General features: G+C 47.1%; 1 protein-coding gene across 1 annotated transcript in view; it reads right to left on the bottom strand.

Annotated features, from left to right (window-relative positions):
* The window catches only part of BTRC (beta-transducin repeat containing E3 ubiquitin protein ligase), a 180,882-nt gene that overhangs the window by 75,179 nt on the left and 88,756 nt on the right, over nt 1-16,947 (bottom strand). The window contains 1 exon segment of the mRNA XM_030570839.1: nt 14,785-14,874. Coding sequence (XP_030426699.1) covers nt 14,785-14,874 — 90 coding nt within the window.

Raw genomic sequence — 16,947 nt, forward strand, 5'->3', positions numbered from 1 at the left:
TTAGATAAAACCACTGACTACCACCTAATAAGCTGTATGTGAAATCAAGAATCGACAATCACTGTTGCACAGCATAACATGCAACATCATGAATATGGAAAGAAAGCACATCCCTTCTGCTGCACTATCTAAACTGGAGTTTTCCCCCCATCATAAGCAGGCCAAACCAAGAGCGCAAATACAAGCTTTTGGGCCAGAATGGGGCTGGAAAAGGGACCTTGAAAAGAAGGAGTGATACCATGTGGGTAGCACAGAATGTTCTAGAAAGCTAGGAAGGAAGAAATACCATGGAATCTGAAAGAGAGTGAACGCTGGGCACATATGTATGAGGTTGAACTCACTGCAGATCATTTAAAGCACAGGGATTGCCAACTGAATACAGCAAAATGGGTTGATGGTGGAATTGGAAGCTTGTGGTATCAACTTACAAGCAAACCCTTTATTAAAGGAACCCTTCAAATTAGAAGGGAAGTTACCAGAGCAGGGAAGGGAAGGGGTTGGGGGGAAATAATCTAGCAGCCTAGAGTGAACAGTGAGAGCTGGATCTAGTGAAATCCAGTTTATGAGAAGATTGAAAGACAAGACCTTCCTGTTGAGTAAGGGAAATGCGCCATCTAGGATAAAGGTGCAGCCAGGGAGATCGTGGACCCTTCTGAGTTAGCCAGCACTTGGTAAAAGCCTGACAAACCAAACTAAACCAGATCACCTCTGTGGCAGAGGAAGAATAAATGGGCAATGGTAGTGAATAAGGGGTGAAGGTCAGCAGCAGAAAGCAAGTGAGAAAGGATGCTGAATAGCGATGAGAAACCTTATTTGCACATCCAAGTGCACTACAGAAAACACAGTGGCATGCCAGGGAATTTTTAACATGCATCACTCTAGTAGAGGGTGAAGCACACACCAACATCACTAACTCACTCGGAGATGCTGGCTTACAAAATATGGAATGAACAATAGGAACAGATGCTCATTTGGTCACCTTTCAATAAGCCTTGTTATAAATAAACACCCTGTCTTTGGAGCTGCAGCCCCTGCTAGGTCTTTACCTTACTTAACCGTATATCCCCAGCTCCTGGGGCGGCTGTCCACTTGTAGCTGCACACCAGTATCAGCAGTATGAGAGGTTCGGGGTGGGGAGCTGTTTCCCCATCATGTCATGGTCTGTGTGGAGACTAAGGAAGTGGCGCATCTATTTTTAACACACATATCCTTTGCAAAAAGGGTATCTGAATCAACACCATCTTTGTGTAATGTACCCAAGGGCAGAGGATAAGATGGTAAAGATCAATGGGAGTCACTCCTGAGAACCAAAGAAACAAACAGTGGACTGTAGGGAACAGCTACATATTGAAAATACCTTACAGGAAACTGATTTACTCCACCAGTAGTGCTTCAATTTCAAATGTGTCCTAAAAAAGACCACGTCTGTTCTTTATTTAATTCATTACATTCAAATATGGCTAGGCTCCTACATGGTGAAGTTTCCGAACACAAATTCATGCCAAAAAACCAGGACAGAGGACAACAGTAGAATCTCAGCAGCAGTAAAAATCACCAATGCTTGTTCATTTAAAGAGTAGAATGAACTCCCATATGCAAGATCCAAAGCATCTCATTGTCAAAAACAACCATTGGTCCTTATCAGCCTATGGATTATTTGAGTACAGTGAGATAAGCACTATACCAGTGGTTCTCAAACTGTGGGTGGGGACCCCAAAGTGAGTCGCGACCCTATTTTAAAGGGATCACCCGAGCTGGTGTTAGACTGGCTGGGACCCTGGGTAGTGGGGCTCAGGTTACAAAGCTGCCCACCTGGGCTGAAGCCCTTATGCTTTGGCTTTAGCCCCCTGTCCTGGGGCAGCGGGGCTTCAATTTTGCTCCACTCCCCACCCGGGGCGACAGGGCTTGGGTGGGTCCCGGCTCCTGTAGTAATTTTTGTTGTCAGAAGTGGGTCACGGGGCAATGACGTTTGAGACCCCCTGCACTATACAGAACACTGAGTGCCCAAGGTCTTAAAATAGATCCAGACAGCACACTGGGTGAGCCTGGAGGTGGGATCCCCATGCCGCAGTGCCTCACACTTAAACAGATATAAAGCTTTTTTAAAAAATTCCTTTGTTTTTCTCTGAATTAGGAAGACGAGCACTGACTAGGTCAATTACAGCAGAAAGGCTACACAGAGGATACCAGTTAGAGACACATTTTGCTGGACAGTCGCAAACAAAAGCTTCTCTGGGAGGTGGAAGTCACTCAACCTGCAAGCTGAGATGAAACTGCACATCAGCCACTGTACAGATCAGATAAACATCAAGTGCACACCCAGCAAACAATGTCAGGTTCAGCTGCAGTGGTGCACAAACCACCTTCCTGTGGAATAGTGCAGAAGCAGGATAAAAACCGAATGACAAAGCTTACAAAAGACTGAATGATGATTCTGACGTGGAGCCTAGGACTTGATTCTTACCCAGCGCTGACATTACGGTGCAGTACTAGAAAGGGTAATCACACGGTTAAAGGTGCAGTGCTCGGAATCAGATGCTAATCCTTTCTGTCTTTCACCACTGGATGTCTAAACGGAAGTTAAAAATCCTATGGGACTTTAGACACAGAGTGCTGACATGCAGGAACCCCACTCATCCGCGCCAACATTCCCCTTTCAATAAAACACATTGTAACCTCCAAGCCTATGAGACATATCAACCATGGAGGATGAAATCCACTCCTGTGCTGAGAGCTAGCACATGGCCTACGAACTCCTTACGTCCTGTCCCACTTAAGTCCTTCACCCTGAGTGCACTGAACAGTTGCTCCATTGCCATGCAGTCAAACTGCCGGTATACAGCTAACTGCATTACAGTGACCAGCACGTCTACTACAGTTAAGGTTTAGAGCAGCTTTCTGTTTAAAGCTTGACTCTAAGTGCTCTGAAATCCACACAAGTTACTCATATTGTCTTGAAATTTGGTGTGCCTGGGTAATTTGACCCAGGGGTTTCCAAGACATGGTCCCCCCCACATCTCAATGATTTTCCTGGATTTTACCAAAATATTTCTGCTCACAGACAGGGATCAAACCAGGGCTGAGATCACCACACCAGGGTCTCAATAGCTCAGAAGTTACCCTCAGAGAGTGCATGCCACCTGATAGCCAGAGTTCAGCTCTCCTTGTAAGCACACAGCTAATGCTCACGAGTGAACGGCTTACACCGAGCATGCAGACAGAGGCACCTACAGGGTTTGAAGGTTGTATCTGGAAGGGTCTCACCACAGCTGGATTGCTCAAGAGTCATCCTTGGATCCTGACTCACTCAGCCAGCATCACTTCAAGTCACACTTAGGACAGAAAGCTGAATAAGGTCTGAAGGCATAATGCTAAATTCTGTCAGCCTGCTGGGGTTTTTTTAAATTTGGGGGAACGTAATCAAACTATTTTTGGCAAAAAAAAGCAGGTGAATGCTAACTGGAAGGGAGGGGGTTGGGGGGTGGAAGAGTGGGGGTTAAATGAGAGTGGAGTGGGGAACAGAGAGAGGTTGGGAGACTGGGAAGGGGGACATAGACTCACAGGCTTTAAAGGTCAGAAGGGACCATTATGATCATCTAGTCTGACCTCCTGCACAACGCAGGCCACAGAATCTCACCCACCCACTTCTGGAACAACCTCCTAACCTATGTCTGAGTTACTGATGTCCTCAAATTGTGGTTTACAGACCTCAAGGTGCAGAGAATCCTCCAGAAAGTGACTCCTGCCCCACACTGCAGAGGAAGGTGAAAAACCTCCAGGGCCTCTGCCAATCTGCCCTGGAGGAAAATTCCTTCCTGACCCCAAATATGGCAATCAGCTAAACGCTGAGCATGTGGGCAAGACTCACCAGCCAGCACCCAGGAAAGAATTCTCTGTAGTAACTCAGATCCCACCTCATCTAACATCCCATCATAGGCCATTGGGCATAGTTACCATTAATAATCAAAGATCAATTAATTATCAAAATTAGGCTATCATACCATCCCCTCCATAAACTTATCAAGCTTAGTCCTGAAGCCAGATATGTCTTTTGACCCCACTATTCTCTTTGGAAGGCTGTTCCAGAACTTCACTCTTCTAATGGTTAGAAACCTTAATCTAATTTCAAGTCTGAACTTCCTAGTGTCCAGGTTATACCTATTTATTCTTGTGTCCACATTGGTACTGAGCTAGAGGGTTTGGCTACACTTGCAGGTGTGCAGCGCTGGGACTTACAGCTGTCTTTGTACAACTGTGTAGGGAAAGCGCTGGTGTGTGACCACACTGACAGCTACTAGCGCTGCAGTGTGGCCACATTTGCAGCATTTGCAGCGGTGTTGGGAGTGGTGCATTATGGGCAGCTATCCCACAGAGCATCTCGTCCCATTTTGGCGCCGTGGGTTGTGGGAAGGGGGTGGGGGTGCGGGTCATTCTGCTTCCTGTCCCAACGCCCCGTGATGCATCGCTTCACATCCCAGCAGTCCCTGTTTTTCTGTCCACGTTTGGAGCCATCTTGACTCTCTCAACGGTTTCTGTGCAGCGCGATTTCTGTGGGAAATGGAGTCCGAGCTGCTGAGGAGTATGCTGACGGGTCTCGCCAGCACAGCACGTTTGGCAGTTGAGCTATTCCTTCAGATCTAAAGTGATGAGGAGTCCGACGATGATAGCGAGTCGCCTGACGCGTATGACACTAAATTGCTTCTGGCATTCATGGAAATGCTCAGCACCGTGGGACGCCGCTTTTGGGCTCGGGAAACAAGCACTGAATGGTGGGATCACATCCTCATGGAAGTCTGGGATGATGAGCAGTGGCTGCAGAACTTTCGGATGAGAAAAGCCACTTTCATGGGACTGCGTGAGGAGCTCGCCCCCACCCTGTGACGCAAGGACACAAGATTGAGAGCTGCCCTGCTGGTGGAGAAGCAGGTGGCTATTGCAATCTGGAAACTGGCAACTTCAGACAGCTACCGATCGGTCAGGAACCAGTTTGGAGTGGGAAAGTTGACCGTTGGAATAGTGTTGATGCAAGTTTGCAGGGCCATTAATCGCATCCTGCTAAGAAGAACCGTGACTCTGGGGAACGTGCAGGACATTGTGGATGGCTTTGCACAAATGGGTTTCCCTAACTGTGGAGGGGCGATAGATGGGACGCATATTCCTATTCTGGCACCACCCCACCTAGCATCCGAGTACGTTAATCGGAAGGGGTATTTCTCTATGGTTCTCCAGGCGCTTGTGGATCACCATAGGCGTTTCATTGACATTAACACAGCAGGCATCTTTCGGAATACTGGCCTGTTCAGGAAGCTGCAGGCAGGGACTTTATTCCCAGACCGGAAGATCACAGTAGGGGACGTCAAAATGCCCACTGTGATCCTTGGAGACCCCGCTTACCCGTTAATGCCTTGGCTCATGAAACCATATGCAGTGAAGCTTGACAGGAGCAAGGACTGGTTCAACTACAGGTTGAGCCGGTGCCGAATGACTGTGGAGTGTGTTTTTGGCCATTTAAAGGGGCGCTGGCAATCTCTGTATGGGAAGCTAGACTTGGGGGAAAGCAGCATCCCCGCCGTTATATCCACGCGCTGTACCCTCCATAATATTTGTGAAGGGAAGGGTGAAACATTCAGTCAGGAATGGACCTCTGAGGTTCAACGCCTGGAGGCTGAATTTGCACAGCCAGAGAGCAGGGCTACTAGAGAGGCCCAGCACAGGGCTACAAGGATTAGGGATGCCTTGAGGGAGGAATTTGAGGCTGAAAACCAACAGAAATGTCTGGTGCTTTACACGGGAGTGAAGTGCAGTGGTTACAATGTTAGTAGGAATCTGTGTTTCCTACACTGATTTGCAGTGCCTGTTTCTTTCCTGGGCTAAGGTATCTTTCACTTTCTGCAATAATAAAGACTGTTTTCAAAGCCAAGAATTCATTTATTGAAAAGAAAATAACTTTCTTGACAGACACACAACAGTTTGGGAACCTAAAAGGGTAGGGGGGTGTGGTGGGGAACCTTACTGTCACAAGTTTGAATATGTCCTGTCTGGAGTGCTGTGCAATGACTGCTGCACTTCAGGATGAAAATGCTGCATGGTGATGGGGGTTGAATGCAGAGGGTAAGGGTCATAGTTCTCAGGGCTGGTTGGTGAACATCCAGATGTTGGAGGCAGCTGGTGGTGGTAAGAACCTGGATGCTGGGGAAGGGGGTTTTGAGCTGACATTGGGGCACAAGGGAAAGAGCTTTGGGACGGGGAGGGGGCGGCGCCGTAGTGCTCTGCCTGCATGGCTACGAGCGCCTGGATAGAGTCCTCTTGGCGCACCAGGATGCTTATCAGCTGCTTTGTGCTTTTCTTCTTGGCCACTGCATTTTTCTGGCGGATCCTGCCTTCCCTTTCCGATCCAGTCCTGCAGTTTTTGATTCTCTGTGACAGAGTTATCCATAACTGCTTGCAGCAGGTCGTCTTTGCTTCTTCGCGGCTTCTTCCGGAGGTTTTGGAGTCTTTGAGCTGTTGATAACACGGGCAGCCGAGATCTCAAGGTTGCTTGCAGAAAGGCAAAAAAGGCAACACTTAACAGAGGCAGCATTGTTTATATCAGACAGTTATTCCCACACAGTGAAGGAGTTTACAGTCTTCACAATAGCATAATTTTCCCATACCAAAGAGAGCACACATAACCCACAGAAGCCCCGAAATGGTGAGTAAGGGGGACTGATTGCTTCAGGGCTGTACTGTGCTCGGGGTTTCTGTGCGTTGGGGAAAGCAAACAGCTGCAAGGAGCACCTACACTGAACACTCTCCCAACATTTTCCACAGGAGTTAATCCTGGAAGATATCTCGCTGCTGTGGGTCACCTGGGAAGAGCGGGAGGGTCTTCTACAGCAATGCGGATTCTGCTCTGGCCCCTATGCAGCTTGCCTGGGTCCTGCAATGGTCCCCCCACCCCTCGCAGCACAGTGGTGTGGACGCGTGAGCCTCACTGGGACAAGGACCACAGTGGTTCTCCCAATAAACTTGTGCAAGCGCATTGTCCACGCTCTGGCTGAAACTTTTGAAAAGATTACCAAGGCCGATTATCGCGACGTGATAGACCATATCAATGGGCTTTTCCACATCTAGGCATGCATGCATGCAGCCCTAACCCTCCCTCCTCTCCCGAAAAATTTCCACTCTGAAAATAAAAGCTGCTTACCGGGAACTTGCTCCTCTGTTTGTCCTCCACCAAGTACCGGCTGCTGTGACTGGCTGCCTTCCTCCTGGCTTGAGAAGAGCTCCTGGCTGCATGCCTCCAGGGACTCCGGGGTGTCTCCCCCCACCCCAGTACCCTCACTCTGTTTCCTCCTCCCCTACCCTCCTCCTCCTTCCTCCCCGCTCTGAAGTGTCCATCGTGGTCCTCGGATTGGTGGTGGGGTCACCCCCAAGTATCGCGTTCAGCTCTTTGTAAAAACGGCAGGTTGTGGGGGCAGCGCCGGAGCAGCGGTTTCCCTCGTGGGCTTTGCAATAGGCATTCCGCAGCTCCTTCACTTTACCCTGCACTGCAGCGCATCCCGGTCATGGCTCCTTTCCAGCATGGTCCTTGATATCTGCTCATAGGTATCATAATTCCTATGGCTGGAGCGCAGCTGGGACTGCACAGCTTCCTTCCCCCAACACTGATGAGGTCCAGCAACTCGCCATTGCTCCATGCTGGGGCTCGTTTGGCGCGTGGAGGCATGGTCATCTGGAAAGATTCATTGATTGCACTCCATATCTGGCTGAGCAAACAGGAAGGGGATTTTTAAAATTCCCAGGGCATTTAAAGGGCAGGTCACCTGAGGCCAGGGCAGTACAGTTCGAACTGATGAGCAGAGTGGCTGAACAGGCATTCTGGGATACCTCCGAATACCTCTGGAGGCCAACAACAGTGCTTTTGGTGGCCACACTGGCAGAGCAGCGCTGCATCACCAGCGCTGCAGTTGTTATTCCCCAGGCCGAGGTGGAGTACAGCCAGCGCTGTAGCCAGGGAAATACAGCACTGTATGTGCCTTGCAAGTGTGGACGGTGAGTGAGTTGCAGCACTGTAAAACCACCACCAGCGCTGCAACTCTCCAGTGTAGCCAAGCCCTTAGTAATTCCTCTCCCTCCCTGATCTTTATCCCTCTGACATATTTATAAAGGGCAATCATATCTCCCATCGGCCTTCTTTTGGCCAGGCTAAACAAGCCAAGCTCTTTGAGTCTCCTTTCATAAGATATGTTTTCCATTCCTCGGATCATCCTAGCAGCCCTTCTCTGGACCTGTTCCAGTTTGAATTCATCCTTCTTAAACATGGGAGACCAGAACTGCACACAATATTCCAGATGAGGTCTCACCAGTGCCTTGTATAACAGTACTAACACCTCCTTATCTTTACTGGAAATACCTCACCTGATGCATCCCAAGGCCGCATTAGCTTTTTCAACAGCCATATCACATGGATGTGAGTGGCGCAGGCACTGGAGGAGAATAGGAGCAGGGGTGTCTGTCAGTCTCACATTCTCCCCTCCTGTGGTGCCAGGATCTGGTGGGGGCCTTCCTCTCTTGTGAAGTCCGAGTGCCTCTCTCCACTTTCGGGTGTGTGCTGGGATTTGGTGGGGGTCACTTGTCCCTATAGGAGGGTCTGATCCTCCCTTCTTGCCTCTGCATATGAGCTAGAATACAGGAGCATTGCCTCTCTCCCTGCTTTCCCATGTGTGCACGCTGGGATCTGGGAGTAGGCCCTGCCCCTATATGGTACTATGCAGAAGGGTATTTGGGGGTTGGGGGGGGACGGCAGCATATGAGCTGGGATCTATGGGGCCCTGTCCCTCTGCGGGGTGTCTGAGCCCCCTGCCTGCCCCACATCATGGGATTTGCGGAGCTTTGGCATGCCAAAGGGGATCAGAGCCCTTCTCCATGTGAGCCAGAACCTAGGGGACTGTTGCTTCCCTCTGAAGGGGCCTGAGCCCTGCATGAGAGTCGGCATCTGGGGAAGCCGAGCACTGTCAAGCTGGAAGCATGCACAAGAACACACACTGCTGAGACCGCAGTGAGGAGCTAAGAACGGGCACACTTGATGCATATCACGGATCTCAAGCACTGGAGAGGGAGGATGGGGAACGCCCACTGACATGAACAGAGCAGCGCACACCTCAGAGCTTTATTTGTCTCCATGGAGTTGAGACCATCACACCTCCCAGCGTTTCAATGTTATCCAGTGGGGGTGATCTGGATATAGCAGATGACTAATTTCAAACGCTATAGCAGAGTTCCAGCCCTGCTACAGTTCAGTTTGAGAAGACCTTTCCGTTTAAAGGGTGACTCCTCCAAGTGCTCTAAAATCCACATGCCTGGACTGGCTTGACATTGCGTGTGTCTCGTGGAACGCAGGGTAGGATTAGTGACCCAAATGTGGGCCCAGCTGACCAAAAGGTTGCCGCGATACCTCTAGAAAAAACCCAGCATTTCATAATGTTTGCAGATTCTAGCAACTCTGACCTCTGAGCCCCACCCTGAGCAGGAAGCTGAGAATTGTTAATGTTTGGGAAAAACAAGCCTCTGTCAAGGTTTTTTTTGGTAAGAAAATACTTTACACATGTGAATGCGCACTAGGTGGGGCAGGGTAATTGGAGTGGAAGAGTAGGTGAGAACAGGGGTAGGGTCTGCAGTGAGGGATGGGGGTATTATGGGGAGGGAGATAAATACAATAGAGTGATGGGGAAGGAAAAGTGGTTGGGGGCTCAGGTAAGGGAGAAGGGGTGGGGATTGGGGGAGCAGGAGGGGAGAAAAGAGGAGGGACTGGACAATGGGAGGGGTGGCAAAGGAAGTTGGGGGTTTAGAGGTGAGAGCCTGCCAGTCCTGAATCTCCCCTTCCGTGTGTGCTGGGATTTGGGGGACCCTGCTCCTCTTGAAGTGCCTGAGCCCCTGTCCATGTGAGCTGGGGGCAGGGAGGGGCGGTAATATAAATGTAAACATCTGAAACCCAGGAAATGAATCATTAAGGTACACGTCAGCTGTGTGTGGAGTGTGTCAGTGAGGACGGCTGGCCAGAGTGTGAGTGGACCAGTCTGGAAATGGGTGAACTGGATGGAACTAGGGTGTGGCCCATGAAACCTGGCTGAAGCAGGGACAGAAGGCCCAGCTGGGGTTGCGTAGTGTGGGTGAGGGGCCCTGCTTCATCTGCAACACGGGCTCAGCGACATAATCAAGGAAATGCACAGCCCTCAAGTAAGCTGCTGCCTGTGATGTGTGTACGCAGCAGCACCAGGCAGGAGACAGCAAGGACCAACTGCTCAGGTTGTAATGGCTTCTACAGTGCTACCTAATGGCTTCATGGAATGGGAGGGCGAGCAGGAGATGGAAATGTTGGTGGGGTCACTACATGTTGCAGGAGATGGTGGGGCAGGGGGAGGACAAGGAGAGAGAGACACTTGTCTTCTCTTTCTCGCTTAAAGTTACTGTAGCAACCCTGTAATAAAATGGTCAAGATTCTGTGACAGAGACCACGTGGGAGATTTCTCTCCTTGGCCCTGTTAGCCGCCACACAGCGCAAGTATTTCAAAGCATGACCATTATTTCCATTCCACTGGAACAAAATGTACAGGAGGGTGGAAGAGCACTCAGGAATCCCATAGCAACTATATGGCCTAACAGAGAAACCACCAGGATTATTACTGACTCTACCACTGGCCTTGAGTGCCCTTGGGCAAGTCACTTCACCTTTCCGTGCCTCAGTTTCTCACCTCTACAATGGGGATCTACTGATGAAAAGTGCTATATAAATGCTAGGGTTATTCCCTAGCTACAGTATGTATCAAATGGAACTCTAAATGAGAACTATAACTGCCTAAAGGACCACTAACTCCGACAACAAACATTGCTTTCTCTTCAAAACACTAGCAAATTCATTGATAAAATTTGCATCTGAGGAAGTGGGTATTCACCCATGAAAGCTCATGCTCCAAAACATCTGTTAGTCTATAAGGTGCCATAGGATTCTTTGCTGCTTTCATTGATAAAAACCTTTGTTAACTCAGAGCTAAGGCTGCCTGATGGTATTTTGTGCCCTCCCAGAGTGTCAAGTTCAGCAAAACTCAAACCTCTGAAAACAAAGAGCTAGAGAGTTAGCGTACACATCAATGCAGCCTTAACTCTGCCCTCAGAGTGATGACGCAGTACGCCCATAGCACACATACTCACTCTGCCTTTGCAGATGGTGCATCTCAAGCAGGGAACAGGGCACATGAGAACTGTAGCTCAGGCAAACACCTTCTCTTCACCAAGCAAAACTTGTTTTTAGGTGAACTGTTTGGAACAAGAGCTACCTGCACTTGTTCTACACTCAAACACTGAGCTTCCTCCCCAGAAACAACCCTGCATGTGTTAAACTTTACAATTTCTTCACTCCTTTTACAACCCTTTTGCTCTTACTCACAGGATTCCAACACACACTAGATTTTCACTTTTCCATCACAAAACACACAACTCTCATATCTCACTGCTGACAATACCTATAATTAGAAGACCTCTATGCCTCACTATTGACAACCTACACAACAAGGCAACGAAATGATGGATACTGGATCCTTCAAGGTACACAAGTGCGTCCTTTTCCTTGAGATAAAAATATAAGGAACCAGAATCTCTTTCCCATATTGACTAAATCAAGGTATGGAGAAACTTCTCAGTCAAGCTAAAGCCTATTAACTACCTTCAGTAGGTTAGTCCCTGGCAGACTGCGAAGAGCTACAAAAATCTCTCTCAAAACCGGGTGACTGGGAAACAAAATGACAGATGAAATTCAATGTTGATAAATGCAAAGCAACGCACATAATGCCAACTATACATATAAAATAGTGGGGTCTAAATTAGCTGTTACCACTGGAGAAAGAGATCTTGGAGTCGTTGTGGATAGCTCTCTGAAAACATCCACTCAATGTGCAGCAGCAGTCCTGTGGAACTCTTTGCCAGAGGATGTTGTGAAGGCCAAGACTATAACAGGGTTCCAAAAAGAACTAGATAAGTCAGTGGTCTCCAACCTTTTCGTCTGGTGGGCGCCAGACGAAGGACCACCGTGGCAATGGAGCACCCGCCGAAATGCCGCCGAATTTCGGCAGCATTTCTGCGGCGATGCCTCTCGATGATGCCGCTTGCCATCGACAAGCGACATCATTGAAAGGTGTCCCCACCAAAATTCGGGAGCAACGCCTCTCGATGACGTCACTTGTTGGCAACAAATGGCATCATCAAGAGGCGTCCCCGCTGAAATGCTGCTGAAATTCGGCGGCATTTCGGCGGGTGCTCTCCCAGGGGCCAGGACGCGGGCGCATTAAGATGCCCTCGCGGGTGCCTTGGAGACCACTGAGATAAGTTCATGGAGGATAGGTCCATTAATGGCTATTAGCCAGGATGGACAGCGATGATGTCCCTAGCCTCTGTTTGCCAGAAGCTGGGAATGGGTGACAGGGGATGGATCACTTGATGATTCCCTGTTCTGTTCATTCCTTCTGGGGCACCTGGCATCGGAAGACAGGATACTGGGCTAGATGGACCTTTGGTCTGACCCAGTATGGGCATTCTTATGTTCCTTTCATAACACATGGAATCTCAGACCCAGATCTCATATCACAATCACAGCTCTGCCAATCTGCTCCAACTAATTCCTCCTCCATTCAGAACAACTATACCTAACACAGCAAATGCAGCTAGAGTGCATGCAGAAAATTCCAAGTGGCCTCTGTCAGCTCCAGAAGGCAGAGTTAAAGTTGCATTGGTGTGTACCTTACCTCTGTATTATTACCCAATTTTCACAGTTTTGAGTTTAACTGAACTTGACATTCTGGAAAGCTGCAAGACACAGCCAGACAACCTTAACTCTGCATTAATGAAGTTTTTTTGTTTTTTTGGTCAGGGAATTTATAAAGTGCTTTGCTACACCTGGAGTATAAGTGGTTCTGAGAAAGCCCACTTCTATTTTACTTTGTATTATAACCACAAAACAACAGCGTCAGTAACCTGTCAGTGATAGAAACTACCACTCAGGGAAAGCAATTACCCCTATGCAATAGGGAAATGTGCTCAAAGAAACTGCTGTTAAGCTAATGCAAAACCAATGCAAAATATATATAAATACTCCATCTATCCTGGACATGCAGTATTAAGAACACGTGCTTTTCCATGTCTGGGGCCAGAGTTCAGCTCCACCTCTACAACATAAAATGAGGCGTGCAGTCTCTGGCACTCTCTCTTTGTTGCTTGTCAGTAGCCCACTAAAAATATTTTTGTAAGGAGTGATTTCATTTTTGTCCCTACCATTCTGAAGGGGCAAATTCAATTCAGAGGGGCACAAATGAAGTTAATAGTTGTAATGCTACCACACCCCCCTCCTCAAAACCAAGATGCTCAGGTCAAAAGGAGCTGTTGCATGGTAGGTGGGCCCCGAATGGAAGCCATAGACTATCTTGGTAGTAGCTGTACACTGGCTCCTTTGTAGGATGCTTGTGACCGGCATCGTGACCCCAGGATGAAATATGCTAAATACCAAGAGCATTTTGCTGAGGGCTATAAATCGTGTACCTTGGTATCCTGTCAGGAGCGTTTCACCCATTTTGTATAATAACGGGCATGACTGCAGGTGGCAGCATGCAATACTGTACATCTTGATCAAAGAAGGTCACCGGGCAGCAAGGGCCAAGCAGCTGCACTTCATGCTGGGATCTGTAGCTTGCACAGGGCTGCACTTATCTAACAGAGGGTGACTGCAAGCTGCACTTTGGGTCACTCGTGCAACATGAAGCTGACATTTGTGCAATGGGATAGTTCACATATGGAACAGCCATCTTCCCACAGCGGTAGGAGCACCTTCAAAGGCCAGCAGGAATGAAGGTCTGAGACAGGGCAGATTTAACAGCCACTCAAAATTAATTCCAAGAAAAGGGAATCTCAAGAAGATCCAAGGAATAAGTCTGAAAAGGGAGCAAGCTTTCTACTTGTCACTTTATAGTGACAGAAGAGCAACAGAATGCCAGCTGGTTTCTGTAACAGATTGCTGCATGCTCTGATCTGTCTTGCGTGCCCACCGATCTTCTTTCCAGCAGAAACATGGAGCTTATGCAAGGCTGAACAGATCCTTTGCAGCCTTTTTTATACATGGTGTCATGGCTGGGGTGTTTTCTGCTCACAGACAATCCCACATGTATAGATCTTATTTTATACTACACTTAGTTTTAAGGAAAAGCAAACCAAGAGCTTGCTGGTTACTGACATTTCATCTCTCCCCCATTATTATATTGCCTCACAAATGTATCTTATCTGATGTGTGATATGAAAACGAGCAGTCACTTTTTCTTCCAACTTTCTCTTTTCCCCTTCCCTCCAAACATCGTGTGAGGTTTGTTCTTTTAATTACAAGGTCTTTCCTTCAATGTTCTTTCTGTATTTCCTCTTCACCAATCAAAAAACTAAAAAAAAGGCCCCATGTTGCGAAGAGCCTCCATCCAACATATGTTCACGTAACTCTGGGTACTGACCAGCAGAGGGTACTGGAGACGATGACACAATGGGAACAATTGCTGCTTCTACAGAACATCCAGCCTGCTGATCTGGGTGGCTGGGGACCCATTTATCCCAGTCTGGGGAATGCGGCATACTGCCTGGTGAGCCTTTAGTACGATGGTAAAAGATAGAAGGCCTGAGCAAACTACTTGTTTTCTGTTTAAAGTATGCTAAAAATCAGTTTTTGAAAAACAAAGGTATTGCTCACAAACTTGACAAAAGAACTACAACATTACTTACTTTGGCCACACAATTTTCAGTCTTCATAGCAGTGCTCGCTAGACATACTGTTTCTTGGTTTAAGCACAGTCTGGCACAGCTGTTGTAGGTCTGTGGAAACATTAAAAAAATTCTGAATAGAGGCACGCAATTTGCTGTAAGGCATCAGATTTTTGGTGAAGATACTCTGTGAAGCCATTCTACTACATTTTGGAATCACTTCTCTTTCCTAAACAAAAGAGGAAAACAGGACAAAATTAAGTTTCAAATCCCACTCAAACTAGTCTATAAAATAAATCTATGTTGGATGTGGGGGGGACAAAGCATCCCCCCCACCACAATCCTGCCTGAATATGTTTTTATTTTTTAAGTACAGTAGAAGCTTAAAAAAAAGGAATGCAGCATCGCCTGGTTCACCCCGCTCTCCCTACAAGTCATAACACCAATATCTGTTGAGAGTGGCTGGGGTTAGCGTATGGACAGAATTCAGCAATTTCTGGTACTTGATCCAAAAGAAGGAGAAATTGAAAAACAAAACCACGCAAATCCTTCCAAATGGCTCTGTGCTACGTGGACTAATGCACTAGGTCTTTTAGCAGGGGGGGGGATAGGGTGGGGTGTCAAGATTCAAACTGGGACAAAGTCACAAGCAAACAGGCATTTGATAGCCTCAGACTAGTCCTTGCAGACACTTGCTCACATCATAAAACCACCACTTTGGCATGTTTAGCACTTCCTACTCAGGAGAGAGATCAGAATGAATAAACACATTATAAATCACGATTTAGATGCACTGACCTAACTGCCATGAGGAAATTTGGACAGCACTTGCTTGCTCTATGCATTCCTCCAGCCAGTGTTATCTGAACCTCATTTTATAAGCATCAACATTCACTAAATTCAGTCCAAAACTTGAGAGAGGGAGGGGAAAAAAACAGACATATAGATGCTTTGTTTCCCCCTCATTCATGATTAAGCATTTTTTATTTTTTTGTTCTTTTCACTATTTTCTGTTGCATCTTGCATTTGCAGTGTTTTATACTTGCATTTCCTCACTCTGATTTTCCCCCAATTTACAAATCCATTATTATGAATAGGAAAACATGATACAATGTATTACTAGGCACTGCATAAATTAAGTGCTGGGTACATATTAAAAGACAATCCCTGACCCAACCTGAATAGACAACAATCAAAAAAAGTATTTTCCCCATTTACAGATGGGAACTACCAGAGAGAGAGAGATTAAGTAATTTGCCCAGGATGCAAAGGAAGTCTGTGGCAGAACCATGATTTGAACCCAGCTCTTGAGTCCTGGTCCAATCATCTCTCTTCCAAGCCTGCCGAATGAGCCTACTTTTCAGGAGTCAGGCTTAGAATAATATTCTACCCAATAACCACATAAATAACTATGGGGATTGTTTGAATACATAATCAGCAACATTCCATTTTGAGTCCATGGGGCAGAATCTAAAAACTAGAACTGGCTCAGCAGGAAGGGTGACCTCTATCATAACCACACAGAACCATTAGTGAGCATGGCCGTGTATAAAGAAAGACACTTATTCAAAAGCATTGCTCAACTCCCATTATTTTTATTCACACACAAGGGATAGGGACACTCAAGAGTTTCTAGTCCCAATGACTCCCTGTGGCCTTGGACAACAAGTCATCTAATTTCTCTGAATCTCAGCTTCCTCATCTATAAAATGGGGATAGTATTACATACCTCACAGGGCCATTTTCATAGCACCTTGACAGCATAAAGCTCTGTGTAAGTGCTGAATTATAAATCAGCCACCTTTTTCTTCACCTTTCCACAAAAGATGAGAAAGAAAATGAAACTTCAAGGAGTGAGTATATAACTTCTTTGTTAAGGATGTGGAAGTGCATTCATCTTGTGTAATGAATAAACATACTGCACCCTGGAGAAGGTATAGATGTGCCCAGCAGCATGCTCACCAAGGTCTCAGGCTAAAACTTTAAGCGTGATCTATGTATTCTTTTAAATCAATACAAAAAGTTTAAGACACTGAATCACTAGCAATGCATACACTTATGTTGACAGTTTATGACACTCTATGACATTCATTCTTCCTTCACTTATTTACCCATGCCCAAGTTCAGAGCTCTATGTTTCAACTGAAACACATGATGACCTAGGAATGGGTTACCTAGGGAGGT

This window comes from Gopherus evgoodei, chromosome 7, assembly GCF_007399415.2.
Source record: "Gopherus evgoodei ecotype Sinaloan lineage chromosome 7, rGopEvg1_v1.p, whole genome shotgun sequence".
Classification (NCBI taxonomy): domain Eukaryota; kingdom Metazoa; phylum Chordata; order Testudines; family Testudinidae; genus Gopherus; species Gopherus evgoodei.